Source organism: Quercus suber, unplaced genomic scaffold (assembly GCF_002906115.3).
Source record: "Quercus suber isolate HL8 unplaced genomic scaffold, Cork oak 2.0 scaffold_349, whole genome shotgun sequence".
NCBI classification, from domain to species: Eukaryota; Viridiplantae; Streptophyta; class Magnoliopsida; order Fagales; family Fagaceae; genus Quercus; species Quercus suber.
The window spans coordinates 540736-568655 of NW_027069801.1; the positions used below are offsets into that span (position 1 = coordinate 540736).

At 33.7% G+C, this 27920-nt stretch overlaps 2 protein-coding genes across 3 annotated transcripts; both read left to right on the plus strand.

Annotated features, from left to right (window-relative positions):
• The first annotated feature begins 12986 nt into the window (after positions 1–12986).
• Positions 12987–15513, plus strand: LOC112025371 (ferredoxin, root R-B1). 2 transcript variants are annotated; one of them, XM_024058040.2, is made up of 2 exons: positions 12987–13258; positions 14759–15513. In XM_024058040.2, the coding sequence occupies exon 2, from the start codon at positions 14773–14775 to the stop codon at positions 15235–15237; it is 465 nt and encodes a 154-aa protein (XP_023913808.1). In that variant the 5' UTR covers positions 12987–13258; positions 14759–14772; the 3' UTR covers positions 15238–15513. The 2 variants fall into 2 exon arrangements, with proteins under 2 accessions (XP_023913808.1, XP_023913807.1); XM_024058039.2 differs by having other exon boundaries at positions 12999–13231.
• Positions 15514–17977: 2464 nt separating this feature from the next.
• On the plus strand, positions 17978–27822 carry LOC112025386 (probable sodium/metabolite cotransporter BASS4, chloroplastic). The gene is made up of 15 exons (XM_024058055.2): positions 17978–18243; positions 18507–18612; positions 18732–18839; positions 18942–19009; positions 19905–19983; positions 20925–20983; positions 21077–21145; positions 22312–22425; positions 24114–24135; positions 24649–24716; positions 25670–25755; positions 26491–26620; positions 26836–26937; positions 27020–27120; positions 27584–27822. The coding sequence occupies exons 1-14, from the start codon at positions 18040–18042 to the stop codon at positions 27092–27094; spliced, it is 1290 nt and encodes a 429-aa protein (XP_023913823.1). The 5' UTR covers positions 17978–18039; the 3' UTR covers positions 27095–27120; positions 27584–27822.
• The last annotated feature ends 98 nt before the right edge of the window (positions 27823–27920 follow it).

The window sequence follows — 27920 nt, forward strand, 5'->3', positions numbered from 1 at the left end:
TTGTGTTGTATTTGGATTATGGAGGGGTCATGAGTTCAAAGAAAGGGTTAAGTGATTAGTTTCTTTTGGGCTATTTGGACCAATCCAAAAATTTGAGGGGAGCCAATTATAAACTTTAAAATAAAATAGCTAAAAAGGTTTCTAAAAAAAAAGCTAATCATTGCCCCCCCCACCCCCCCCCCGGCCGCCCGCCCCTTAATGGGTCTGTCCCTGCTTTTGTATGAGCCCAAAACATGAGTGTTGCAAAGTGGTCTAAGGACATTTGTAGCACCTAAGGTTCGTGAAAAGGATTTGGTAGCCAAAATTTTAGGCTTCTAGCTTGTATGTCGCTAAACATTATAACCAATCTATTTTAGCCCCTTTAGCTTAGCTAGCACCCTTTCCTAACCTTGGCTGTTAGACACCATTAAAACCAGCTTCCCAAGAACTAGCTAGGGAAAAGCAGCTATTGGCCTTAGTACAAAATTTTTCATAAATTATTCTAAAAGGTAAATCATTTTTTCATCCAAACAAAAGCCAATTAAAATAACCATTTGCCTGACATATATGGGGTCCAAAGCCTCATTTAAGAACACTCAAAACTTAGTATAAGAACTTGTCTTTCATATCAAACAAGGCAAGCCATGATTTGCCTCTTAAACCCTAACTTCAGAACAAAATCCCATTCAACCATGAGAGAGTTACAAAATATTGAGGTATAGGGGTGAAAATAGTAGTACCAACGACTCTTCTTTATCTCTTTCACAACCTCTTCCAAATTATTCTTTCTTCTATATGTGCAAACAGTTCCAGATTTAATGTATTGTGCATATTTTTCATTTCATTATTATTTTGCACTATGATTTCATTCTTGTGATGCACCACTTGTCGGTGTGGATATGGGTTTCAAACATTATTATTATTATTATTATTATTATTATTGATAGCCATTGGGCAATAAATGATAAAATAGTCATTGGGAAATAATGGATAAACTAGCCATTGGGCTTTTATGGGTTATTACTAACTAATAATTATAAACCATTATTATCATGAATAGCCTATATAATATTTATCATCACACCCTTTCCAATAAGTCTTTTTTACTACTCTATATTTTCAAATACACTATTTTATTCTCGTTGAGGTACAATTTTTTTCCACATGCCACATGTCCTAATTTCATTTGCCCACTTACATACAAGCCTCATAAATTATTTTGGGCCCCACAAATATTTCCTGTATTGAGCCCAAATAAATATTTTCATATTATTATCAAAATTGGGCTCACACAAATATTTCTCATATCATTACCAAAATTGGGCCATAAAGTTATACCATCTCTATAAAAAGCTCAAACTCATTTATCTACACGACACTCTTTACAAAGTTTGTTGCTACACAACACCTATTACAAAGTCTGTTGCTACACAACATCCTTTATAAAGCTCATTGCTACACAAAACTCATTACAAAATCCGTTGCTACAAGACACCCATTACAAAGCGCGTAACTACATGATGCACTTTACAAAGTCCATTGCTACACGGCACCTATTACAAAGCCCAAGAGAAACACCTGGTAGTATTTATCAAAGCCCAAGCCTACACCTAGCAATATTTTACAAAATATTGAAAATATTATTAAAAGCCCAAATACTACTTTTGGCAATATCTTATTAGAAACCCAAATATTATTTTGGCAACATTCTACGAAAAGTCCAATACTAGTTTGGCAACATTTTATCAAAAACCCAAAACTGTTAATTTATGGGCAAACAATTATTCTAATAAAGCCTAAATATTATTTGGAAAAAATATTATAGGCGTAAATGCTCTTTTCGTCCTTATATTTTGGGGTCATTTCTATTTTGGTCCATACATTTTTATTTTACCACTTTTAGTCCCTAATCCAATTAACGCTTGTTATTTAGTCCTTTCCGTCACTCAACTAACAGAAAAAGTTGATGTGGCAAACGGAGTGCACTGTTGACACAGTAAATGCTGACGTAGCGAATAAAATAATAATAATAAATTATTTATTATTTAATAAATGCCAAGTCAGCATAAAATAATAATAAAATAATAATAAATGCCACCTCAAATCCATGTCAGTTTAGAATTTTAAATTTTAATTGATCAATTAAAAAAAAAAACAGAATTAAAAAAAAAAAACACATGAATTTAGATCTAACATCCTCTTCATCAAGAACACAGAAGAGCACAACCCAGAAAAAATCATACAAGCACAGAAAATCAAACACAAGAACACAAGAAAATCAAACTTAGAAAAATCATAAATGCTCTTTAGATCTGGTATTTCGTTGGTTTCTCCATCTTCATCTCTCTCTTTCTCAAACACAAAAAAGAAACAAAACAAATCTAAAGTTGGGCCTTGAATCTAACAGCAACCCATGAATACAACAATTACAACCAAATTTGAACAAGGTGGAAACCCAGATCAACAAAATCATAACCCACAATTAAATAGAAAAAATTTCAGAACCCAAACCCAAAACTCAACCCAGTTTTTTTTCACCAATAACGTAGAGACAAAACTCAAAGACATTCAACAATTACACAAAGACAAAACTCAAACCCTGATTTTTTGGCCCCAAACACAAAACTCAACATAGATTTTCCTATGCTTTCTAAGAAACCAAACTCAAAACTCAAATCCCAAATCAATGAACAAAACCCAAGATCCGAAACTACAAATAGACACGGATTTAGAGAGAGAGAGAGAGAGAGAGAGAGAGAGAGAGAGAGAGTTGGGTTTTTGGCCATGGGTTTAGAGAGAGATAATTGGGTTTTTGGCCATGGGTTTAGAGAGAGAGAGTAATTGGGTTTTTGGCCATGGGTTTAGAGAGAGATAATTGGGTTTTTGGCCATGGGTTTAGAGAGAGAGAGTTGGGTTTTCAGCCAAGGTTGAGAGAGAGAGGGTCGAGTTTTCGGTCTAAGAGAGTTGGGTTTTGGCTAAGGTTTAGAGAGAGAGAGAGAAAGCTGGGTTTTCGGCCATGAATTTAGAGAGAGAGAGAGAGTTGGGATTTTGGCCATGGATTTAGAGAGAGAGAGAGAGAGAGAGCTCACCTTCAACAGAAACCACCTTCAATCACCTCCGATCCAACTTAACCCGAAACCACCATCAACCACCTCCACCTTCACCTTGAGAGAGCGCTTGAGATTTTCACCGAGAGAAAGAGAGCTTGGAGATTAGAAATTGATAAATTAGAGATCCTAATTTCTATATTATTCATGGAGAGAGAGCTTGGAGCATGCAGAAGACTTTTTTATTTATTTTTATTTTTATTTAATTTCTATATTCATTTATGATTTTTTTAAGTTTGATTTTCTTGTGTTCTTGTGTTTGATTTTCTAGGTTTGTTTGATTTTTTCTAGGTTATGCTCTTTCGTGTTCTTGATGAAGAGGATGTTAGATCTAAATTCATGTGTTTTTTATTTTTAATTATGTTTTTTATTTTTTTTTAAATTTATCAATTAAAATTTAAAATTCTAAACTGACATGGATCTGAGGTGGCATTTATTATTATTTTATGCTGACTTGGCATTTATTAAATAATAAATAATTTTTTTATTATTATTTTATTCGCCACGTTAGCATTTACTGTGTTAACAGTGCACTCCATTTGCCACGTCAGCTTTTTCTGTTAGTTGAGTGACAGAAAGGACTAAAATAACAAGCATTAATTGGATTAGGGACTAAAAATCGTAAAATAGAAATGTAGGGACCAAAATAGAAATGACCCCAAAATATAAGGACGAAAAGAGCATTTACGCCAATATTATATAATGCTCAAAGCCCAAAGTTAATAATCTTTGGCAACAACATATTTTAGCATGCTAAATGTCCTAGCAAATATCCTAACCCATGGAAAACATAAATTATTTATAACATATTATCCATCTCATAAAAATATTTTTCTACAAATTTATGGGAATTATACTTACTTTTCCCACACAAAAATTTCAATTACAAAAGTCCATGTATATTACAAACCCATGGCAAAACTTTTATTTTGTAGTGACATGTAAGCCCAAAAGCTCAATGACAAGGCCCAACCGAAATAATCCAGTCCATGTGCCAAACCTTAACAACTAAAGTTCGTGCGGATGACTAAAATGGTTTGGCCAATTACAATTCAGTTTTGGCACAACTAGACTAACAATTGGAACCCACTACAATCACCTTCAGCTTGTGAAATCAGGTCAGAGGGGGCCACATGTCAAGCTGAGCTTAAACCCTTCCTTGGCAAGCTGATTTCTAATGATGTTGACAAAATATAAAGGTTGTGTTGATGTATGAAGGTTGAAGTCGGTCATCTCCTCTCTCTTTCCAACAAATTCGATTAAGAAGCTAAAGGAAGCCATAACTAGACCTAAACTTCTGGAATTACTACTAAACAACTCATTATCTTACTAAAAATATGTATTATTTGATTCATGACCAAGCATATGAAGCCTAATGGTGAAACTTAGGGAAATATGGTTTGGAAGGCACCGAGGAGATCTCTAGTCGAGTTTCTAGCAAGAGTCTCCAAGATTGACACTTGGCTTGGGATGACACAATCTACCCTAGGAACTCTAATACTAGTAGTAAATAAACAAGATCACTAGCCTTAATGCATGCTCTAATTTCATTGGCTGAGGACAATCTAGCATTTAATGCTAAGTCAAAACCTCCAGTTAATATTACCTGAAATAACAAATACTTCTTAAAGCTAGACATAGGAATTCTTGGCCAAATCCTAGGATGGATCTTTAGAAGATTTATTGCTAATTGAGACAAATTTTAGTTGCGATTCTTTGCTAAATACCCCTTGAATCAGCTATAAATAGAGCCTCACATCAAGACACACCAAACCACAAGAGAAAGGCTAATTTCTCATAACTTCTCTACTTACTCTCTTGCTCTAATTATTTTCTTAGCTCTTTAATGAGGTTTTAAGCTTCTGAGTTCTTAGTTCTCAAGTTAGTAAAACTAAGCTCTTCAGTCCTTAGCTCATAAATACCCCTCACACTACTACTCATAAATACTTATCCATTATCAATAGAAAATCCCAACAATATAGCTAAATACTCTCTCACTACTCATTTATACTACCAAAATGACCCCTACTACTTACTACATATACAAATATTATGAGTATATCCTAGCATAAAAGTAATTTTGATGCACTAGCAGGAATCTCTCTCTCCCTTCATCTCACACTAAGCTTTCTTCATCATTTGTTACAATGGATCCCATAATATTTGTCTATTTCTTTACAATTGAAGGCTGTAATGTATTTATGACTATAGAAACTTTTTGTTGTGTTATTATAATGGAGGATTCTCTCTCAATGGGATCCTCAAATAATGAATTTGGAGATGTATACTTTACTCAATTTATGAAATCACAAACACTTGGAGGTTTATTCAGTTTTGTCTTATTTTGCTGTTGGAATATTTTATTACTGGGATGTTTCTTTTTGCTCTGGGATTTTCCATTTGTGTTGACTTGTTTGCTGTTGGAAATGTTTTGGGTCTTTGCCGGGCCTAACCTAAGCAAAGAGCATTAAAAAGGGAATTTCTCAAAAGTTTCCCCGATAGCCTTTAGGTCATGCTTCAAGCCCATTATCGAGTCTCGGTTTGACCCTTCCCCAATTACCACACATTTGTCGAAGGGAAAAATTTTCATGCCCGACAATTCTCATTCTCTCCCACATATTTTTTCTACAATTTATACTTATCTTAAGGAAAAGCATTAGATTGTTCTTGAACCTCCGTAAGTGGAAGTGTGCTCATCACGAAGGTTGATGTTATAGTCTAATCTTAGGGGGTTGTTTAGCCAAGAGAACAAATCACACAAAGTTTTACTTCCGGTAGCACAAATCAACCTTGAAGGACAATGCTCTTTGTGCGATTCTATAGCATCGTGAGATTGTTCCTCAATTTACATATATTTATTTTGTTATTTCTATTTTACACTCTTATTAATTATTTACGATAGTATTTGTTGTATCAAACTTGTTTATTTACTAAATTATTTCCAACACCACTAACCTTTATTCACTAAATATTTGAATTTTGAGCTTGAATCCCTTTATTTAACCACATTTTGTGGGCTCGTTTTAGCATTTCAGCTTGTCTCAAAAATGTCCCAGACAATTATTAGTGTTAGAAACTGAAAAGAATATGGAAGGACACCCAAAGCGAGCATGTTCCTCTGTATACCTCAGGATAATTGTAATATTCAAGAGTTATAGAGTAATGGTTTGAACTGTTACTCTACCCCACTAAGCCCATTATCCCACTCAATATTAATGGAGTGGTGTGTACATAAACACTAAGAGTGGTACCCATTGCACAGAAAACAAAATCACTATTTCTCATAGTATTTGCAGTGTTGTGAGGTTTTTTGGTTGTGGGTTATGTTTGCATCACTTTAGTAGTGTTTTAGTAGTGTGCAACACCGTTAGAGAAACATTTTTGGTTTTTGGTTTATACAAACTAGAATTTAGAATGAGTTTGAATTGCTGGTCTGTGTGGAGGCTAGCTTTGGATAGCGTAGAACAATCTTGAAACTCCTGTGTGATTATCAATTTAGGCCAAGAGAGGTATGCTAAAAAACTGATTGTTTATATTTTGTTGCAAAGTCTCTGTTTCTTACATTGGTATCAGAGTGTTCATAAGTTGTTCTCAATGTTATATGCATATATAATTAGTTGAAAATGTGTTTTATGCTTAATATGCTATGAAATTTTATGCACCTCACATGGCCTTTAATGGCAAATTTTGATTTTGAGCATTTGGTGCCTTGAAATTAATATATGTTGTTTATATTACATGTATTAATATCTACCTTAAGTTTCATAGCAAATATTTGAGTGTGCCATAAGATATAGTTTTAAAAAACTTACACCGAAACTTTAAGGACAAAACTACTCTTATATGATTTCTATTTGCAAAATATGATTTCATATTATGAATCTATATGTTATAAGCTTTAAATTGGTATATAGTATGTTAAAAATGGATTTGAAATGAAAAAGATATAAGTACTTAAAGTTTCTGTTTTAAACCGAATTTTAAAGGCTGGAGGTTGAAGACAACCAATTCCAACAAAACCAACTCTCTCTAGCACAGTGTACAGAGCTTGTTAGCTTTACAGAGGTTTGTCCTCTACATAAAGCACTACATAGAGTCCCACTTGCCTAGTACAGTTTACATGGACTATTAGTATTACAATTAAACACACAAAAATGCAGAGTGAAATACATGCGTCTAACGTAACAAATATATAAATAAATAAAATTTTGAGGACAGTAAACACAAAGCCAGAAACGGTTATCTTGTTTGGTTGTCATTCAACCTACATGAATATGAAATAAGATGGTGGTGCCATAAATTTTCTTGTGGCTTGAAAGTTTTTTTGTTTGTTTTGGAATTGCTCTTAAGGTGTGTAGCATGACATGTGAATAATGTTTCTAGTTTAAATACCATAAAGATAAAATTCTTGGATTTAAAGGGTGGTTGCAAATTCCAATTTACTAATGATGATACAGCCTTGTATTGGTGGTGTATATATTTTTAAGAAATGTTGAATGATGTGGAATTGAATCAACTGATTGATTTAATTTTTTAAATTATTTAATTCCGTTATTATTTCTTAGAGAAATATGGTATTAAAAATATTTACACAATGTTAAATATTATATTTAACTTGACAAAGCAATAATTATTTCTTAGTGAAATAATGAGATGCCTATATGAACTACTCTCATGAGTTTAAATTGTAATAGCATATTTGGCTTAATAGTTAATTGATAAAATCGGTGAATTATTTTCAATAAATATTTTTTTGTAAATATTAGAATTGAAATATGGAATAATGGGAATATGATTGAGTTGCGTTATCTCCCATACATAATTTTGCACGAATAGATTAAAATAAAGCTTAGTAACAAACACTAGTGGCACAAGAGATGATTAAGAAGCTTAGCGAATTTTTCGATCTTGTGACTTGTGTTGATTATCTAAGTGTATTTTAGATCTAACGTCAAAATTTTTGGAATGCATGTGTAAAATCTCATTTGGGAAATTTTGTAGTGAAATGGCTTCCAAAGCTACAATTGTTGACTTTAACAAAAAAGAGAAACTAGATGGTAAAAATTACAATATTTAGCGCTACAAAATCCAGTATATGCTAAATGAGCAAGAAGTCTTGGAGACTTTGACTCATTCGTTGAGTAAACCTAATGAGGGAAACACTGAGCTATTGGAAAAACATGGTTTGTATCACATACAAAACATACGCAGCGAAAAATTAACGGATCTACTTCATTCACAATTGATAACATGTACTATATAAATTTTAGAATTTAAGAAAAAGAGAGCGTACCTTAGTGCGGTGAAGTTCAAAACCAAATATTAGAAGTACTTGGAAACACTTTTAATTTTCGCTCTAATTTCACTTATGCCCAAGAAGTGGGGTCTCTCAATCAGTTTATATGTATGTGTTTAAGGGAGAATAAGAGAGTGACTTACACTCACATACACACCATTTTATTATCTTATAAAATTCTGCATGTTTCTCTCCTTAAATATAACTGATTATTTAATTAGACTAGCCTTTTTGGCCATTCCAATTGGGCTTTAGTATGTGGCTTAGAGTGGGACTAAAAGGGAACAAATAAGACATTAGCTCCAATGGGTTTTGGGCCTTTTTGCCAACTCTTGACAAGCCTAAAATTACCATTAATTATATTTAATATCACTATAAATATAATTGCACTCTAGCCCTTATTAATAAATTATATCTCAAAACTTTATTATACATACAACCCCTTCATTAAATATATTTGTAGTAATATAAAGTCATAAATGTTGACTGCCACTTTGAAGATTACTACATCTTAATCTTTGAATACCCAGTTTGATCCTTTAATTTATTCATCATATATTTATGAAATCCAATTTTATAAATATATACTTTAGTAACTCCTTACTAAAGTGGTTAAGCCTAACACTCTGAATAACCGAACATTTTTAAACTTATTTTAAGGGAATATTTTATATCTTTGTTAAGAGATTATGAATTTCATCTTGAAAATATATGTTCCTTTAACGCTAAATGTGATTGCCCAACATACTAAGGTTTTGATCGTGACTTTAGATCTCATTCTTAATATATCGAAGTAACCTACATTTCATAATCAGGTTTATTATTCTCTCAGGATTAAGAGTTGATGTTGATGTAAATAGAAGTCGTGAGATTTATTATTCATTTAACAGTCGTTAGTAGAATAATAAATGTCATAGCGGTCCAATTCAATATGTCTTAACATTTAAAACATATCAACATATCAACTAGAAGTCTCCACTTCCATGATCAAGACAAATCATTTTAATTGATATGTTATAGTCTTCGCAGATGAAATACCCAATTTTATCACTGACTACGAACTAAAATTCCGAGTTTACAAAGAACTTGTGATTTATATCTTCTGTAACTAAATCATATAAATCACATACTATGCATCTCATGAACTATATGATAATGTCCAAATATTCATGTTACCATTATTTTAGTTAATAATAAAAAACTTTATTAATCACAACATAATGTCATACATAGCATCATACAATAGGATTTAAATGGCACATATCCAAATATGAGCAACACTAACGTAATCTTGCTACCTATGAAAGTTGGCACAAGAAAGATTTGTGTGTGCGCTTTACTATGTTGAGTAGCATGCACAATGATCTAATTGGAAAATTTGAGCAGTATACAACTACACAAGACATGTGGAAAGCTTTTAAGCTAAGATATGGAGGAACATCAGCCACTAGACTGCATGGCTTAACAATGAAATTTGATTCATATAAGATGCGCTCTAAACATACGATGAACCAGCACCTTAGGGTGATGTCCTGCATGATTCAAGAGCTCAAATCAGCTGGAAACAACCTTACTGACGAACAAGAAGTCCAAGCAGTGATTCGTTCACTACCAAATTCATGAGAGACCATGTGTCAAAACATGATACATAATGAGAACATCAAAACATTTAATGATATGGCTCGTCACTTGGAACTTGAAAGCTAAGCGCCTTGAAGTAGCCAAGCCAATTAGTTCTATATACATAGTTGAAACCAGCTTGCGTAAGGTCTAAGCCTAACTCAAGCAACCTGATTACACTCTTGGATAAGAGAGACCTACTGGGCCATCGCCTAAGAAGGCTAAGTTTGTCAAGCGTAATATTAGAGGAAAGCATGCAAAGAAGGACAAGTCTAAGTTGACTTGTTATAACTACCGAAAGAAAGAACATTTTGCTCGTGATTGCACTGAGCCAAAAAAAGGTAACACCTATTCCTACATCTCACCATGCTTTTGTAACTAGTCATGTCCTTGTTGCTAATTCTGCTCCTATGTGGACTGTAGACTTTGTAGCAACAAAATATGTAGTAAGAGATAGAGTAGAATTTGTGGAGTATCATTGGATTCTTGTTGGGAGTAGAGACATTAAAGTGGGAAATAGAGCTAGCGTGGAGGTACTTGGAATTGGTACCTACAAGCTAGAGTTGCGAGGTGGTTGCACTCTGTTACTATACAATGTATTGCATGTTCTAGAGATCTGGAGGAACTTACTTCCACATGATAGATTTTGAATGACTAACTGTCACTTTTACATGGACCCAAAACTTTAAGCAATTGCATTAGTGGGTATAAAATACAAAAGTGCACAAATTTACGCAATATAGCATAAAAAACACAGGCATCAGACCTTGTAAAACTTTGTAAATATCCAAACTTGCTATAGTAATCGTGCATATATGCATGGTTAGAGCATTAGCATCAGTATGCGTAAAATTTTCATTCTATTTTATAATAGAAACCTCATTTTTCTATTTTACACAACCAATTTGCAAAAACACTCGCATGATCGCATCAGATTTTCTATAATACGCCATCTTTTATTTAAATAATACTTTCTCACATTTTTTTATTATTTCAGATTTACCATACACAGTCCCACCACCTTACCACACACTCCATTTCTCTGAATACTCTCTCTGTTTCTTTTTCTCCTTCTTCTTTCTTCTTCTTCTTTTTCATTTCTAAAAAAAAAAAAAATTCTCTCTCTCTCTCTCTCTCTCTCTATATATATATATATATATCAAACCAGTGCTCTCTTCAAATCTGAAAAAATTTCTCTCTATCAAGCCTCCATGGCTCAATACACTCACACTTTCTCTCTCATGGTAGCAACAAGCATTTCATGGTAGCATTAGCTTGGGTTTTGGGTTGATTTGTATTTTGCCAAATGGATTTTCTGTTATGTTTTATTTTGAGTTGATTTTGTTTTAAGTTGGGTTTGTGATGATTTTCATTAATTTTGGGTTGATTGTGTTTGGATTAAATTGATTTTGTAATGGGTTGGTTGTGGTGGTGGTGGTGGTGGTTGGTTATTTGTGATGGTGGGTGGATGTTGGTGGTGGTTAGTTGTGATAGTGGGTGGATGTTGGTGGTCGTCTTCATCTTCGTCTTCTTCTTCTTCTTCTTCTTGACATTAAAGAAAGGGTGAGAGAGAGTCTAACAAGGCAAGGAAGAGAAGAGAAAAAAAAGTTTAAAATAATAGGATAGAAAGCTACAGTAATCGTGTAAATATACACAATTATTGTAGCAATTTTGCATATGAAGTATGAACAGTGTTACAGATTGACTAATATGGGTAGTTTTTGAACAAAAATGTGTACAAATGAACACTTTTTCTATTTTGCACCAATTTATGCAAGTGCTCTTACTGTAACTTTGCATCTTATTATTTTATTAATTTTTCAATTTGGCTCCTTTTTTTTTTTTTTCTCTCTTTTCTCCCTTTGAAACGAACTCAGACTTCTTCTCTTCTCCCTCGTCTTCTTTTTCCTTTGTTACACAATGACACAACCACAAGGTCAAACCAACACAGAGACACACAAACACTCCACACAGACAAACTAACAAATAGATAGCACTGTTGTGAAATTGACACACCAACACATACAGATTGGCGTTGGTGGCTTGTGGATCGGTTGATTAGTGCTGATGGCTTATGGATTGGCGGCATAGATGTTGTTTGTGGGTCAATGGAAGTGGATCGGTGGTGGAGATCAATGTTTTTGGGTCGACTAGATCGGTGGATTAGTACTTGAGGAGGTTGGTACTTGTTATAAGGAAGGAAATCTGTTTGTGAGAGAGAGAGAGAGAGAGAGAGAGAGAGAGAGAGATAAGGACAGAGACAAAGATAGAGACAGAGATAGAGAAATAAGGACAAAGAGAATGTGAGTGAATTTGAGTTTGAGAGATTAAAGAGATAGAGAGAAAATAAAAAAGATAGAGGGATAAGGACAAAAAATTAGAAGATAAAATAATAATAAAAAATGAATAAAAATGACTATTTAAATAAAAATGGGTGTATAATAGATAGTCTTATGTGGGTGTTTTGTAAAAGTGTCCATGTAAAATAGAAAAAGTAGTTTCTTATACTAAAATAGACATGAAAATTTATATATACTGATGCTAATGCTCTTATAATCTGTCATGTGGACAATTGTGCAAAAGTTGTGAATCATGTGGCCTTAGAATTTTTCATTTGACTAACACATGGTGGGCCTAGTAGTAAGGGCTTGTGCAAACATGTCTTAGGACATAGGTTTGAGTTCTCTCACTAGCAACATGTTGCGATCCCTTATACTCCACTTTGTGACCGTTCATTTAGCTTATCAGCAATTGTGATATGGGGTCTTAACTCGAAAGTGATTAGGGTGCTGTTTTGATCACACCAAAACCGTAGTCCAACCTTTTTTTTTTCTTTTTCATTTTTTCTACCACCAACAAAAGAGGAAATTTTCATTTGGATTTTAGATCCGGAAAGGCACCGACTCTCTCCCACCAACCTTTCCATTCCAGCAAGGGCAAAAATACAGATACTAGTGCACTATACAACAAAACTAAAAACTCCCCCAACTTCGGTCCCGCACGGCACGACACCCAAAACGTCACTCACCAATGCCAATCACAACACCTCACTTCACTGTTCTGTCCATATATAATAATAATAATAATAATAAAACCAAAACAAACACGTCGCTGTTCACAAAATCACCCACTACCATTTTGCTTTTTAGGGCACACTCGGTCGCAGTCCTCGCACCTGGACTTTCCGCCCCCAACACGCTATACTAGGATTCTGTTCTCACATAATCTTGTAAGATCTTCAGCTCACCTTTTTTGGGTACTTGTTCATTTTTCTCCATCCCATTTATATTGCTCTTTTAACTCTTTGGATTCTTTCTTGTTTTTATTTTTTAATCTTTGTAGTCCATATGGTTCTGAAGCAGGATTCAAGTTTGAGGATCAATATTGTTTTATCAATTTGTTGGTCTAAGTTTTATTTGTGTTTTATTTGTTTTATCAATTTAGTTAATACTTCATACTAATAGGCTGTGATTTTTCTTCAATGGTTAATCTGCTGCGTTTTTAGTTATGGGTCTATTTTGTTAATGGTAATTATCTAATTGATAGTATGTCAAATCTGTTTTTTTTTTTTTTTTTTTTTTTTATTTGGCAGAAAATTTTTCACTCTGTAAGTTTTAGAGGCAAAAAAAGAAGAAGAGTCTAAACCTTCATCTATCTAGGTGGAGATTTAGGGGCCAAAAAAGAGCTTTAAGAGCTCTAAAGCTATTTTCAGAACATAAATAGTGTGTCTGCAAACCCACAAAAAAGATTTTAATTGGTGCTTTAAGGCTAATTTTACTTTTCATGATATATAAATCAAGCGCTATTCATTGAAATTTGCCAAACACTCAGAACCTACTCCCTACAACAATGTCAAACAGTGAAACAGGCACTTAATTTTGAAGTTTGGGGAAATTAAATGATGTCTCTTAAGTTTGCAAGCCTGAACGTGTTATTACTTTTATGGGTTTATTGTTCCATAAATATTATTTGGCATTTCACATCTTTTATGTCCAAACATCCTTTTTTTTTTTAATAACATATTTTTATTTTAGATAAATTAGAAATCCCCTTTTTTGTTTAATGAAATGATGAGAAGTGTGTTATTATCATTCAAACTGTGTTTCGTGGTATTTTTGACCTCATTGTGCTTGAATTGCTTGTTGGACATGATATGAAATTGATTCAAGATGAGATTGATATTTTCAAATTGCAAGTGGTAAATGAAGGTTGTTTTCAAGTGAGCATCACCATCTTTAATCATATAGAAGTTGTCACTTATTGAACTGTATTTCTATTACTTGAAATGCAGCAAAGTTTGAGTGACTAGCTGTCAAAGGAAATGGTCTTGTTTATAGATATAACCATGACAAATTATTGGGTCATTGATAGCCTCCATCAAAATACAGAAGTATTTTTCAGACAAGATGCTGTAACTGGTTGAATAACATCTTGGCACATATGTTTCTAATTTCTCCCATGGGGATTTTATACCTTTTTGCATGTGAAAAGTTGCTTTGCTAGATTGACCTTGGGCCCTGGCTAGGTGAGGGGGTGGGGCAGGGTTGGGCTAGATCTTAGGTTCAAGTAAAGAAAAACTATGAAGAGCTTTCAAAATGTGCATCCTTATGCATAAAACAGAGGCTTCTTTTAAAATATGAAGATATAGAATGCCTTTGCATTTGTCCTTCAAAACTCAGAAGTAGGCCTCAAATATAGAGTTATTTGCTTGACTCAAATATTTGTATATTAATAAAAAATTTATTTTTTTGTGAAGGTTCAAGTGTGGATATGTCAACTGTGAGTATGTCGACTGTGAGAGTCCCAGTGTCTTGCTTGCCCAAAATTCCACCCCCGAGCAGATCCTGCGCCTTAATTAAGAGTCCATCTTCCTTTGGTTCTGTAAAGAGTGTCTCCAAAAGATTTGGCTTGAAGTCTTCTCCATTCAAAATGTCTGCAATGGCAGTATACAAAGTGAAACTGATTGGACCAGATGGTGAAGAGAATGAGTTTGATGCCCCTGATGATGCGTACATCCTTGACTCAGCTGAAAATGCTGGACTGGAGTTGCCTTACTCGTGCAGGGCTGGGGCCTGCTCTACCTGTGCTGGGCAGTTGGTTTCAGGATCGGTGGATCAATCAGATGGATCATTTCTGGATGACAAGCAGATGGAGAAGGGTTATGTGCTGACTTGTGTCTCATACCCGTCTTCAGACTGTGTGATACACACGCATAAGGAAGGTGATCTTTTCTGAGTAATGTTATGTACCTAGCCTGTTGATTACCCTGAATGGGGATTATGGATTTTTCCGAGACTAGTATTCTATTTCTGAGCCACATGGTAGTGTGGCTGTTTAGTTTCAGTGCTGCTATTTTCCTTAGTCTATGCAGAATTACCGATTGATGACAATCAATCAGTAGTGTCCAAGCATGATTTCTTTGAAAGTTGATCAACAATAATGAACTGGTCTGGTGTACCTGAGAAAGCTCTCCATGTTGCATAATGTGAATATGACTTTGACTAGGCTTAACATTGATTTGAATGGGCATACCCCTAGAATCAGATTGAGATTTTTTGAAGTTTAGGAAGGGAACAATAAATTTTGGGAAAATAAATAGGAGACTAACCTGCTCATGTCGTGTGAAAAACGTGATGTTTCATACCTGTATTGAAACTAACCTCTCAAAGCAATTCGTAAAGGTCTTAATCCACAAATAAAACATGGGAAAATCAACTAGCAACTATACCTATGAACCTTGCGAAAAGTAAAAAAAAGTAGCCCTATGAACGTTGGCTTGGTGCAATTGATCTGGCCGCATCTTGTCTTTGTCCAAAGTCCAAACAACAACCAGTCATTAATGTGGAGGCAGTGTCAATGAATAGCTCAAATGACACATTCTTCTCATGTAATAAGATAGTGTCAATGAATAGCTCAAATGACACATTCTTCTCATGTAATAAGATTATGATTTCAAACTTCAACCATCTTTCAGTCGTTAATATACACAGTTAGTGTCAATGGGCTATTACTCAAATGACACATTCTTAAAGTGGAATTTGTAAGATCTTGCGTTCGAGCCCATTAAGTGCATGCAAAACTTTGTCCATGTACTAGGCCTACTGGCTACTTGTACTGTAAATGCATCACAAGGAAGCTCCAACCATCATTCCTCAAACCCCTTTTTAACTTCTACTACACCACATCAGTATCCTCCTCTTCAGCAAAATGGTACGATAAACAGACAGCACAATCATAAGTTCATAACAGCTCCGACATTGTAGGTGAACAAGTACTGTATTCATACCATGATGTCTCGCCTTCTGCTAGCACCAACTTTGGAATCAGAGAACCAAGATTAATTCCCTTGTGTGGGTCATACAACAAAATTTTGTTGCTAAGCAAATGTACTTTGTTCACATTATAATATGAATTCAAACAAAGTATTGAATTACTTTGTTAATAAATAAATAAATAAATAAATATATATATATATATATATATTAGCAGTACTTTTCTAATGAATAAATAAATAAATAAATAAATATATATATATATATATATATTAGCAGTACTTTTCTAATGAATTAAAATTATTTAAGTTGATATAAGATTTTGGGAGAAAGTATCTACTGGTTTTGGCCGTTTGGGTGAGTTTGAATTGTCAAAAGCGCAAGTGTCTTGACATTGAATCATTTTGCATGAAAATCAAGTGTTGAATGATGATCCTTCCCAAAAGTAATTATGAGGTCTATTTACTTGAAAAAAAAAAAATTGCAAAAGATGTTAATTTACATTTTTTAAGGTTCACGGATATGAAATCTCTTCATATTATAATATGATACAACAAAATTTGAATTCACTGTAAAAGAAGTAGACCAAAAAATGAAAATATCTCGACCTGATACTTAATTTTCCTACTTATTTAAATTTTGCAAGATAAAGTTTTTGAATATATTATATGGTATAACATAGATAGCACCTTGGGAAAATTCTGCCAGGGCAAGCAAACACACCTGGTAATAAATATCGTCCTGCTACCGGACCAAAAAATCAACAAAATTTTTTTTTTCTTTTTCATATCTTACATAATATTTGAGATAGCGTTCAACCGGGTCCACTGTATCACAAGATCGCATGGATGGTGTGGAAATGTTGGTGAAACTCTCTGTGTTGAGTACAAATGCAAAAGATGCGTGTGTGATGAGTTATTAATGATACATGATAAAGTGATATCAACAGTGAGTTTAGATAAAAACTTATATAAACCGCTTAATTATTGTGAAAAATATTATGGACATTGTCTCGTGCGTGCACAATACTAGGCAAAGCTTAGGTCAAGTGTTACCATGCATTACATCGTATAGGGTGTTGGTGATATATAATAAACGAAGCTGTTTATTAATAACTCAAGCTCGATTCCTATAAAAAAAAAAAATTTTTGAGTTTGACTTAGTAAATGATTCACTTATATTTGTTTTTTTAGCAAACAAGCTAAGCTCTAGCCCAAATTTAGACTCGATTATCAAATAATCAAGTTTAAGCATAATAATATGTTTGTGAATAGACTTATGAACATTGAGTCTACATTTAACTATATACAATTATATTTTTATTTGCACAATTATTTAAAAATATGCTTATAAATACTTATATAGACTTAATTTTGAATTGTGTAAGTTTGTTTATAAATAAATTCATATGATATTAAATTATTAATTTTAGTTTATATATTAGTATATAATTAGTCCATTTGTAGTAAAATACTAAAAATTCATTAATTTATAAAGGGATAAAATATTTTTACTATATAATGAAAGAATAAATTAATAAGTAATTTCGAGAACATGGCTAAAACTTGTTTGACAAGAAAACAAACTAAGTTAAATATTTAACCTTGTTTGTTTAGTGATGAGCTGAAATTCGAAATAAAATTAAATAGCAAACTGGATTAAAAATGCCGTGTCGTTCAATATATATTTCACTGAAATTTGAAAATTTCTATATATTTTGAAGTACACACAGTTCACACTCTCTCTCTCTCGTCGCGGACTGTGAATGTACAGTACACTGTGTACCGTTCCAATGGCGGGAACACTTCAAACCCTAATTCTTACTCCTCCAACCACCAAAACGCCGTCGCTTCGTCACCTGAGCCGGCATTTCCCTTCGAATCGCTCTCTGTTCCACATCCCCTCCATCACTTTCAATCGCGACCGCTCATTTCGCAGACCCATCACAGCCTTGGACCGCTCCGATCAGGTTCGGCCTCCTCCAATTCCATTTCTTTCAATTACTTGCTTTTCTTATCTGTTTGGTTACCGAGAAAATGTAGGAAAAAAATAAAATCGAATTTACAATTTCCATTCACTTCTGAAAATTAGTCAAGCAAATTGGTTTTGGAAGCATCTTTTGCATGTTGCCTAATTTTTTGTTTGTTTTGGAAGTTAAGACTGAAATGTCACAAATTGGTTATGTGATTTTGTACTGTTGTTTAAAGGAATTTTGATTCAATTGTGCACCAGAGAGATGGTAATGGGGATAAAGTTGATCGGATTTCGGGTTCAGCAAGTGGGTTAAGTTGGGCAAAACCGCTGTTGAATTTCGTTTCGAAAAACTTTCTTCCATTGGGTAATGTGATGCGATGTACAAAATTTTTGTATGCGTTTGAGGCTATCTAATCTAATGTGTTAGTACCATGTCATTTTTATTGATTAGAAATTTGTTGGTTTGTGTAATGTTTCGTGCAGCTCTTGTTGGTGGAGTATTATTAGGACTTGCAAATCCGGGCCTTGGTTGTCTTGCAGATAGATATTATCTATCAAAAGTTAGCACATTTGGGATATTTATTATCTCAGGTTTGAGTTTAGCATTACTATTTTTAATGTTTATATTGATCGCCATCTCACTATAAACGTGTTTAGTTTTATATCTTTATTTACTTTCGGGTGGTTTGATAGGGTTGACGTTGCGTAGTGGAGACATTGGTGCAGCCGCTGAAGCATGGCCTGTCGGAGTTTTTGGGCTAGTATGACCTTGAATTTCTTATCTGCCATCTTGCATTTTGAGGTTCATATATATATATATTTTTTAAATGATTATTATCCTCTCGTTTTTTAAGGTTTTTATTTTATTTTAATTAAGCTTTAGAAGTAGGTAGTAACTTCTGCTAAGAATTTGTTGAAATATGCAAGAGGGGAAAACCCAAATATATGCAAAGCAAGTCTTAGATTGAATAAGATCCAACTGGTAACTGAAAAATAAAAGTAGAAGGATTAGGGGTAAGAGAAATATCTGTGCTCTCATGTATATCATTATCTTAAATGATCCTTAAATAAGCAATGAAAGGTCACTAATACTGTCCACCACATTTGATAATTCTTTCAATATTTTATTTTTAATTTTCATTCAGTAAAGAGCATAGGTTAGAAACAAGCATATCTGCATATTGTAGATTCCTACATTCTATGCTTTGAGTGCTCTATCTATCAAAATAGCTACTAACCCTCAATATATATAATTAATTCCTGTCATTATAAGGTACTTAGTGTTTGATGCCTAACTGTAAATAACTTGCAACAACTTAGACTGTTCAACAGATGCTTGCTGGTGGTGGAAGCAAGCTGCCTAAAATAGAGCCTGTCTGCTTCTTCTTTTCCTAATTGTTAAGTTCTCACACCCCATCTCCCATCTCAGTCACATGGGGGTGGAGTTGCCATTTGACCCAAGGGCCATTGGCAAGAATCCCAGCTTCTTTTCCTCTTTAAGTGGTGGGCTATATAGTATATAATTTATTGCATATTGCAACTGCTCTTTGGTAGCATAATTATTGAACATTAGCAGTTTATGAATATGACTTTTATTGGTGCTGTATCTAGACAAGCATATTTGTTATTAACTTGTTGCTCCTTTTCTCATCATAGGTCTCCATTCTAATGATTACTCCTTACTTTTCAAGGGCAATATTGCAAATGCAGTTGCACCCTCAAGAATTTGTTACAGGTTACTATTAAATTCATTTTTCTAATAGCATTGGTACAAAGTGCACAAATAACATACATAGTACACACAAAATATAAAAATATACATATGTGCACATGTAGGAAGTATATGTATATACAAAATTATATGTAGGAGGGATCTATTGACACCAGTGTAAAACCATTATTCATGCATCTCTTAATAATTTTTATAGTTTTGAAAACCATTTTTGGATTTATATGGTCTTTAAATATCTACACACGTGTCAAATTGATCTGTTGTTAATTGCTACTCGATAGCTTCGCATTTCTTTGTTTAATAACTTAATTTGCCAATGTATATAGATAGGATAACTCTTGACCTTGTTTGCTTTTTTTTTTTTTGGGGGGGGCAAGAATGAATGTGTGAATCTAATGGTAGCATTTTGAAATATGAGTACCACTTAAGTTATATAGATGCAAAAGATTAGCTAGTTTTACAATAGTGTCACTGGATTCATCCTCTCTTCTCTCTCTCTCTCTCTCTCTCTCTCTCTCTCTCTACATACACACACATGCATAAATACATACATGTGTACTGTCTTTTTTATTTTTTTTGCTGAGTCATATGTATAGTCATATAGAAGAGAGAGAGAGAGAGAGAGAGAGAGAGAGAGCATGCAGTCCTCTTCTTAATGCTAGTGTGTATGTGTCCATGGACATGGGCACCTTTATATGAATGTACATGTGTTTGTTAATGCGTGTCTCTAAGAAGGCGTTCTTCTAACATTCGACACACCTTACAGTGTGAAGTAGTTTTTTTTTTTTTCTTTTGAACTTGATGCTGTTAATTCTGGCTACTCGATTTAAAAAATACTCGTGTTGTTTCTAACTTACTGTGGGGTTCACAAAGTTGTGAAGCAGTCATTTGTTATTGTCTCTACTTTATTTGCAAACTATTCTATACTTTGTCTTTTTCTACAGGATTGGCTATGTTTAGCTGTATGCCAACTACATTATCCAGTGGAGTGGCACTTACTCATGTATGCTAGTTTTTCATTTTTCTCTCCTTCCTAGTTTTATTTCTAAATTTTTATGTTTGAAGTTTTACAGAGTGTTGCATTCCTCAAATGCAGCTTGCTGGAGGGAATTCTGCTCTTGCCCTTGCAATGACAGTAATATCTAATATGTTAGGCATTTTGATTGTAAGTTACAGGGAGTTATATATCCAGCATTACTTTTAATTTTGTCATTACATTTACGTACTATTATAATGTTCTTGGAGAATTTGCTACAGTTGTTTCATCATTATGCATATAACACATCTTAGCAGTTGTGCAGAACATCAGTATCTTTGAAGTACAATTTAGTGCTATTAATATGCAAAGTTTATTGCAGTGCTTTAGCTCTGTTGTATTATATATAAATTAATGTTGTAATCATCTGTTCTGAGTTAGGCAGCCAGATCTTAGCTGTAGGAAGAAAAAAAGGAGTTGGGACTTGTCTCCGTTTGTTTAGGTGTAAAATGTTTTCCTAATGAAAATATTTTTAGTGGAAAATGATCTTGAGGAAAAGGATCTGTTTCTTGTTTTTGTTATACTTTTCTTGCCTCTATATTATCAGAAAAATGAGTAGTGTAATCTGTTTATACATCAAAGAAGTTACTTCTTCTTTCTTCTCTTTCTTTGCCTGTCTGTTCTTTTCCAGTTTCCTTGGGGTATCTCAATGCAATTGTACTTATTGTAAGTCTCTGAATTTCCATTAATCTTTATTTTCTACTTTTGTTGGGCTTTTCGTCTTCCAGTGTACCAGGATTGTGCCCCTTTTTCCCTTTCTATTAATAGATTTTTATTATTTATTTTAAAAAATAATTTCCCTTTTTTTAGCTGAATTAATATGTTAAAAAAAGATCAAGGAAGAGCTCCTTAGACTTATATGTCCTGACTGAGGGTGTTGGTATGTTTATCTCTCCATAGGGGAAGTGTTTTTTGCTGTATCGTTTTTCTTCATCTATACTTTTCATACAGAATATTCCAGTAAAAATCAAGACTTTGCTAATTGGTGATTTCATTGTTTGATTAAGAAAGATAAAAATTACTTTGGTAAATAATTAGTGGATAATTATATTCCTGCAATTAAGTGTGTGTAGTATAACAATCACTACATTGCTGGAACCTTAACTGAGGAGATATCTTTATTTTCTTTCTTGATGTCTATATTCATATGGTTTGAAGTTGTATATGGCTTAAAAGCTGCTAAATTTGAGTCATTGGTTTCTTGTCTGTATACAATGCGATTGCCTCAGTATGTCTTGTTAACATCAGATTTTAATTTTTGTGTCCTCACTACATGTACACTAATGGTTTTTTAGATCCCATTTTCCATATCAAAATTCATTGCTGATGGAGTTGGTGTATCTGTTCCAACTGAGCAACTGTTTAGGAGCCTTGTTCTCACACTATTAGTCCCCCTAATCTTGGGAAAGGTAATTTAATTTCCTCACAGATTGTTAAATAAGGAAATTTCTGTAGCAGTGTCTTTTTATCTTATGATATTGTTTCTTCAAGATGAATACAATTAAGTGAATACAATTTCTTTCTTAAGAAAGTTATTTATTCTTGGGATGGATTGCATGACAGTTTGTTATGGAATTTCCCTTTTTGGAGAATATAGTTTGTTCACCAACAACATCCTCTTTTCTTTCATGTCATATTGTTGAACACATGTATAGAAGCTTGGACTATTGCCTTTACATTCTAATTATATTATTGAACTGCCTAGAGTTGAATTTGGAGTAGTTCTTGGACTGTCATCATTCTACATATCTAATCTTGGAGTATTATTCATTTTAAAGACATATGTTGCTCTTATAGGTACTTAGCTTTGTCCCAACCACTTGGGTTCAGCTAGACATGACTGTTTCTTGTTAACTGACTCATTGAAACATGAATGCAGCTTCAAAGCATCTGTGACTGAGTTGACATACAATATGATGCATTTGGCATGCTCCAACTTTAATACAAATGTTTTTTTTTATTTAATAAGGTGTTGGTATGAATTAGAAGAGTTGTAAAATTATTTTTAGATTTTCAGGCTGAAAAATCACTTATAATATTGTTTATAAGAATCATTCAAAAGCTTTTGGTGTTCTTATTGAAGCCATTTGGTTGTACTGTTATGTCTTTATCTGTCTGTACCCTTTGGATTTGTTACACTGGCATATTGTATGATGTCTATAGATGTTAAATAGCTGTCTTTAAGCACACACACATACACACCCATGCCACATGAGGTTTTGAGTGTCTTGAAATAGCTGTTTGACAAACATGTTCTGTTTTCTGTCCTATCTTGATGATGCCTTGATTTGTTAGGGTTGAAGGTGGACAGGGACTTATAATATATTTGAAAATTGAAATTACCAAGGGAACTGATGACTTAGGCTTTTCGAGAGTCACAATTTTAGAATATATGTTTAGATCTTTCTAGCTTTGAAGATAGACGTGGGATGTGCATCACATTTGTTGGATTGAAACCATTTAAATTGATTTGTATCAGGAAAGCTGCACAGTAGGTGCATCAGGAAAGTTTAGTGCTATTGTCTCCTATATGTGGTCACTATCTTGTAGTTTCTTTATGGATTTAAGACAATTCTTTATTTATAAATTCCTCAGTGTCTAATTGAGGGATTTGAATGAGACTGTCCTCATTGTTCCGTGTTTTAGAATGTGGCAGGTTCTGCTTTCTCTTCCTAATTCACTTAATGATCCATGTCTTATGTGAATTTGGATAACTCATGGTTGTCTGGTCTTAACTGAGATGGGATGCTTGTTTTATCTCTAATGGTCTGTTTATTTTTCAGCGTTCTTTTGCTGTCTAGCTTCTGGTTTTACTTTTCTTTTTCCTCTCTAGAAGGTCAACAGGAAAAACTAGGCATGCAACTGCAGTACTTTCAATCTCCTTTTTTCCCTTGTGTATTTGTAAGTTGCAAGCAAGCTTCATTGCTTTGGGTCTTATTGTTAGTTGGTGTAAACTGGTGTGATACATACTCTCTTAGTTCTTGGGTTCTTGCATGTGAATTTGTTTCATCAGGGAAGTTTTATCACATTATTGCATTTTAACCTCCTTGTTGTGTTAATATTGTTTCCGTTAGTAATTCATTCTTCTTGTCAACAGGTCCTTCGAGAATCCTTTAAAGGTGAGTGTTTATCTTTTTCATTCTGATTCAGAAGTTTGTTGGCCCTTTTTGTGGTAGATGAAATTGAGCTTGTGGAGCCTCTCTTGTACATATTGTTAAAATAGCTGTTCAGGGAGAGCGGGAAAAAAAAGAAAGTAGGTCTATTTGGCAGCTGAAGAAAGGTAGAGGAGAATGGAGCAAGGAAAGTGGGTGAAGGGTGGGTGGTGCTTTTTTACTCTTTGGAATGAGGGAAAAGGGAAAGGGTGGATAAAAGGGGGAGGAGGGAGGGCCATGGAGTGGAAAATTGAGAAGGGATGACATATAATTTTACATATTTATCTCATTGGTCACTCGTTAAGTAATTCTTTCCTTCCATCTACTTATATATTTTTTTCTAAAAAATTCACCTATGAAAATACAATATTCCTTCCTTCCTCAGATTTCTCCGTTTCATTTTAATATACCAAGTTTTTATAAGACGCTGACATTCTTAAGTACCTTTTCTAATTAGTGTTCATTAAATGAGCATTGCAGGCTTGGGAGACTTTGTTGATCAAAACCGTAAACTTTTTTCGAGGCTCAGTGCACTCTTCCTCAGTCTAGTAATTACTATAACTTGTTTAGTCTTTTTGTTTTGTTTTCTGCTTCTGTTTAAGTAATGAATACTTTAGATGCTGCTTCCACAATAATAAGTTTTTTAGTTTTCATTTAAGATGTTGGGTTGACAATGCGGGGCTTTCATTCATTTGGATATTCACCTATTTAATGCTGAGGTTTCTGCCTTGGCATATATCTTATGGTTCTAATGAAATCTATGACTAATTCATTTTTTGTGGTGTAAGCTTGATTTTACTCCCTTTCTGATCATGCAAAGATCTCTACATGCCAAATTTAATGCAGAAGCTTGATTTTATAATTCACTTTTATTAATGTTACGTCCTCCAATTAATTTTTGGTATTTAGTAATTTTAATGGCTCTCCTTTTTGTTTTTTGGGAGATTTTCTTGTATACTTCCTGTGTTGTTTCTCCTAATATGTGTGCGTGTAAATATTACCTATAAAAAAAAAAAATAATGGTGTGATTGTACCTAGGATCTTTTACATATATAATTTACAAAACATAACGTGCCTTTTCTTTTTTGTAAAATATTTTCATTACCTATTTCAGTTCACTTAGAATCTGATATAATGCATGGCTACATTGTTTTTGCCTAAAATGTTTGGATACATTGTAGTTATGATTCATAAGTAATCACTTACAAGCAATATCCATGTTCTTTTACTATTTCATAAATTACATAATAATTCATGTAATTAATAATTATCACGACTGTCGGAAAATTGGTTAGTATTAGAATTGTTCTGATGAATCTGATACTTTGGTGTGCAATTCCTGTGCATAATTATATTTTCAAAATATTTTGGGAACTTCTTTTAGTTTTCAGAAATAGTTCTTATAGAGGCAAATCTAGATTTTATTTGCTGTTGGCATGGGACATGCATGTGCCTTTTGGGTTTAGAAGTGATTATGGGTTAAATATTAATGGTTATTCAGGTACCATGGATACAAGTGAGCAGGTCGAGGTCACTGCTGTTAAGGGTTAAGCCTGCGGTTTTTCTTGTAGCTATTGGAATGGGGGCGTATGTTCTTCACCTGTGTTCCTTTTTGAGTATCATATGTTACTTCGTTATAATATTCACAAATTGTTAAATTAGTTTCCTCCTTTCCAGCAGGTTGTTTGTTGTCAACTTGCCATGAAAATTTAATAACCTAACATGCACTCTATTTGAGGACCAAATGGCGTCCTCTGTAGTGGACATTTAAGATTTTGTAATTTTTAGGACCATAGGTGAAGGCTGCTGTCAACATTGACTAGTTTTTAGGGTGTAAGATATTATGTCTATCCATAGTTCCATGCACTACTTTCAGCTAGATTTGGACCATATAGGCTTCAATCTAAGATCATTGTGGTTTCTTTTAAAATAATGATAATAAAATAGGCTATTTGGAAACTGTGACACAGTGAAATTTCATTTTATTTTGACGATTTTCTTACTGAGCTTCCAATGTTGCTATTGGGAATTTCTTTGATTTCAGCCAGCATTTGACATAGAAACCAAAAGTTGTGCCTTTAGTTATATAAATGAACAGTTGTGCATTTGTGTTGTATCTTCTAACTTGGTCTGGGTTCATATCTGTTTCTTAGATTTGGCTTCAGCCCAGAATGAATAATAGCTGTGCTAACATAGGTCAGAGTAGAATAATATGTAATGTCAAATCACTAGCTGTCTGGCTTCCATTTTTGAGGAACTAACTTTTTGGGCTTTTAGCATAATTGCATCAAGTAATAAATGGATTATTTTCTTTTACTGCAGACTTCTGCATATCATCTTGTTGGCATTTAATGCTCTTGCTATAAAGAGCTTCTCAGCTGTCTCTGGTGGTGACAAATCAATATTTTCCAAGAGAGAAAATGCCAGTGCTCTTGTACTTGTTGCAAGCCAGGTGATTATTGATTTGAGCTGAGAATTATTATTTTTTCAATAAATACAAGTATAATGCAACCATACCGAGGGTTTCTCTTTTACAAAAAAAAACTTTATCTGAGCACTTTGATCTGTGAATGTGGGGGAAAAAGGGGGTATACATAAAAATTATTCAGTAGCTGCTTTTGTTTTGAAAATATTACTGAGGCTTGACAGGTTGCCATGGTGTTGTAGAAAACTCTTCCTGTGATGGTGGCGGTTGTGGAGCAGCTTGGTGGTGCATTTGGAGAATCTGGTTTGCTGGTTCTTCCTTGTGTTGCAGCACATTTAAATCAGGTTAGTCACGTCTCATCCTTATTTTGTGTTTTTCTTTATTTTTTCTTCTTTATTATTACTGACATATAAATTTCTGTTGTAGATTATTATGGATTCTTTTCTTGTTAACTTCTGGCTTCCGAAAGATCTCTCATCCAGCAATGCCAAGGTCAACTGAGTAATGTAATAGCACGATTGACACAGGTCACTTTTCTTAGCTGATCCCAAAGTGCTCGTGCTGTTGTGTAGTGCAAGTAGATGGCATTTTGCTTATTCTTCAAAAGGGATTGAAATAAGTTGCTCAGTGGGATTTTGGCCGTCTATTCTTATTTTTATTCACTTAGTGGGATTTTGGCTGTGATTCTTGAATATTGTTCTGCAGCTTGTGTTTTGCATGTTTTTTTTATTATTTAAATGCCTAAAATGAGTGTAATTCAATGGAAAATTCATCCCTACATTTAACTGCAAATCTTTACAGGTTCACAATGGCTATTCTTTTCTTTATTATTTTTTGTTAAGTCACTAGGGGTTGAGAACACGTTTCTGAAACTACAGACTGGACTTCTGGTTACATCAAAATGGGCTGGTTTTAATTTCATTTTACTTCCACTGCCTTGTGCTAGCATTAGGCTTGATTGCTATTCAACTGTTTTCCTACTTGGTGCAGATTTGATTGAGATCCTGGAAAAGTGTGCACCAAGGCTGGTGATCGGTGGCCAGAATGAACAATGCTTGGGACAAAATGTTTTTGGGTCACTTTCTGTTGGGGATATTACTCGCAACTGCACCATGCACAATTAATTTTTGCGTCTATATGTAAGGAATTTCTTTAAAATGTGATGTGCATATTGAAATATTTAATTGTAATGATGTTGATGATACGGCATATGAGGATAGTTTAACTCAGTAGTACTTCATTTAAATATGTTATGTATGTTTAGCTCTTGCTGAAACTTTTACATTGACTTTAAGATGAATCATTGGTAAAAAGAAAATCAGAAGAA

What these genes read in the sequence shown, in the direction of transcription:
- LOC112025386 (XM_024058055.2), top strand. Translation starts at nt 18,040, where the DNA reads ATGTACAGTACACTGTGTACCGTTCCAATGGCGGGAACACTTCAAACC. An exon ending in ATATGTTAGGCATTTTGATT is followed by an intron (nt 21,146 to 22,311) that starts GTAAGTTACAGG and finishes ATGGTTTTTTAG; the next exon opens with ATCCCATTTTCCATATCAAA. An exon ending in TTGTACTTGTTGCAAGCCAG is followed by an intron (nt 26,621 to 26,835) that starts GTGATTATTGAT and finishes ATGGTGTTGTAG; the next exon opens with AAAACTCTTCCTGTGATGGT.
- LOC112025371 (XM_024058040.2), top strand. Translation starts at nt 14,773, where the DNA reads ATGTCAACTGTGAGTATGTCGACTGTGAGAGTCCCAGTGTCTTGCTTG.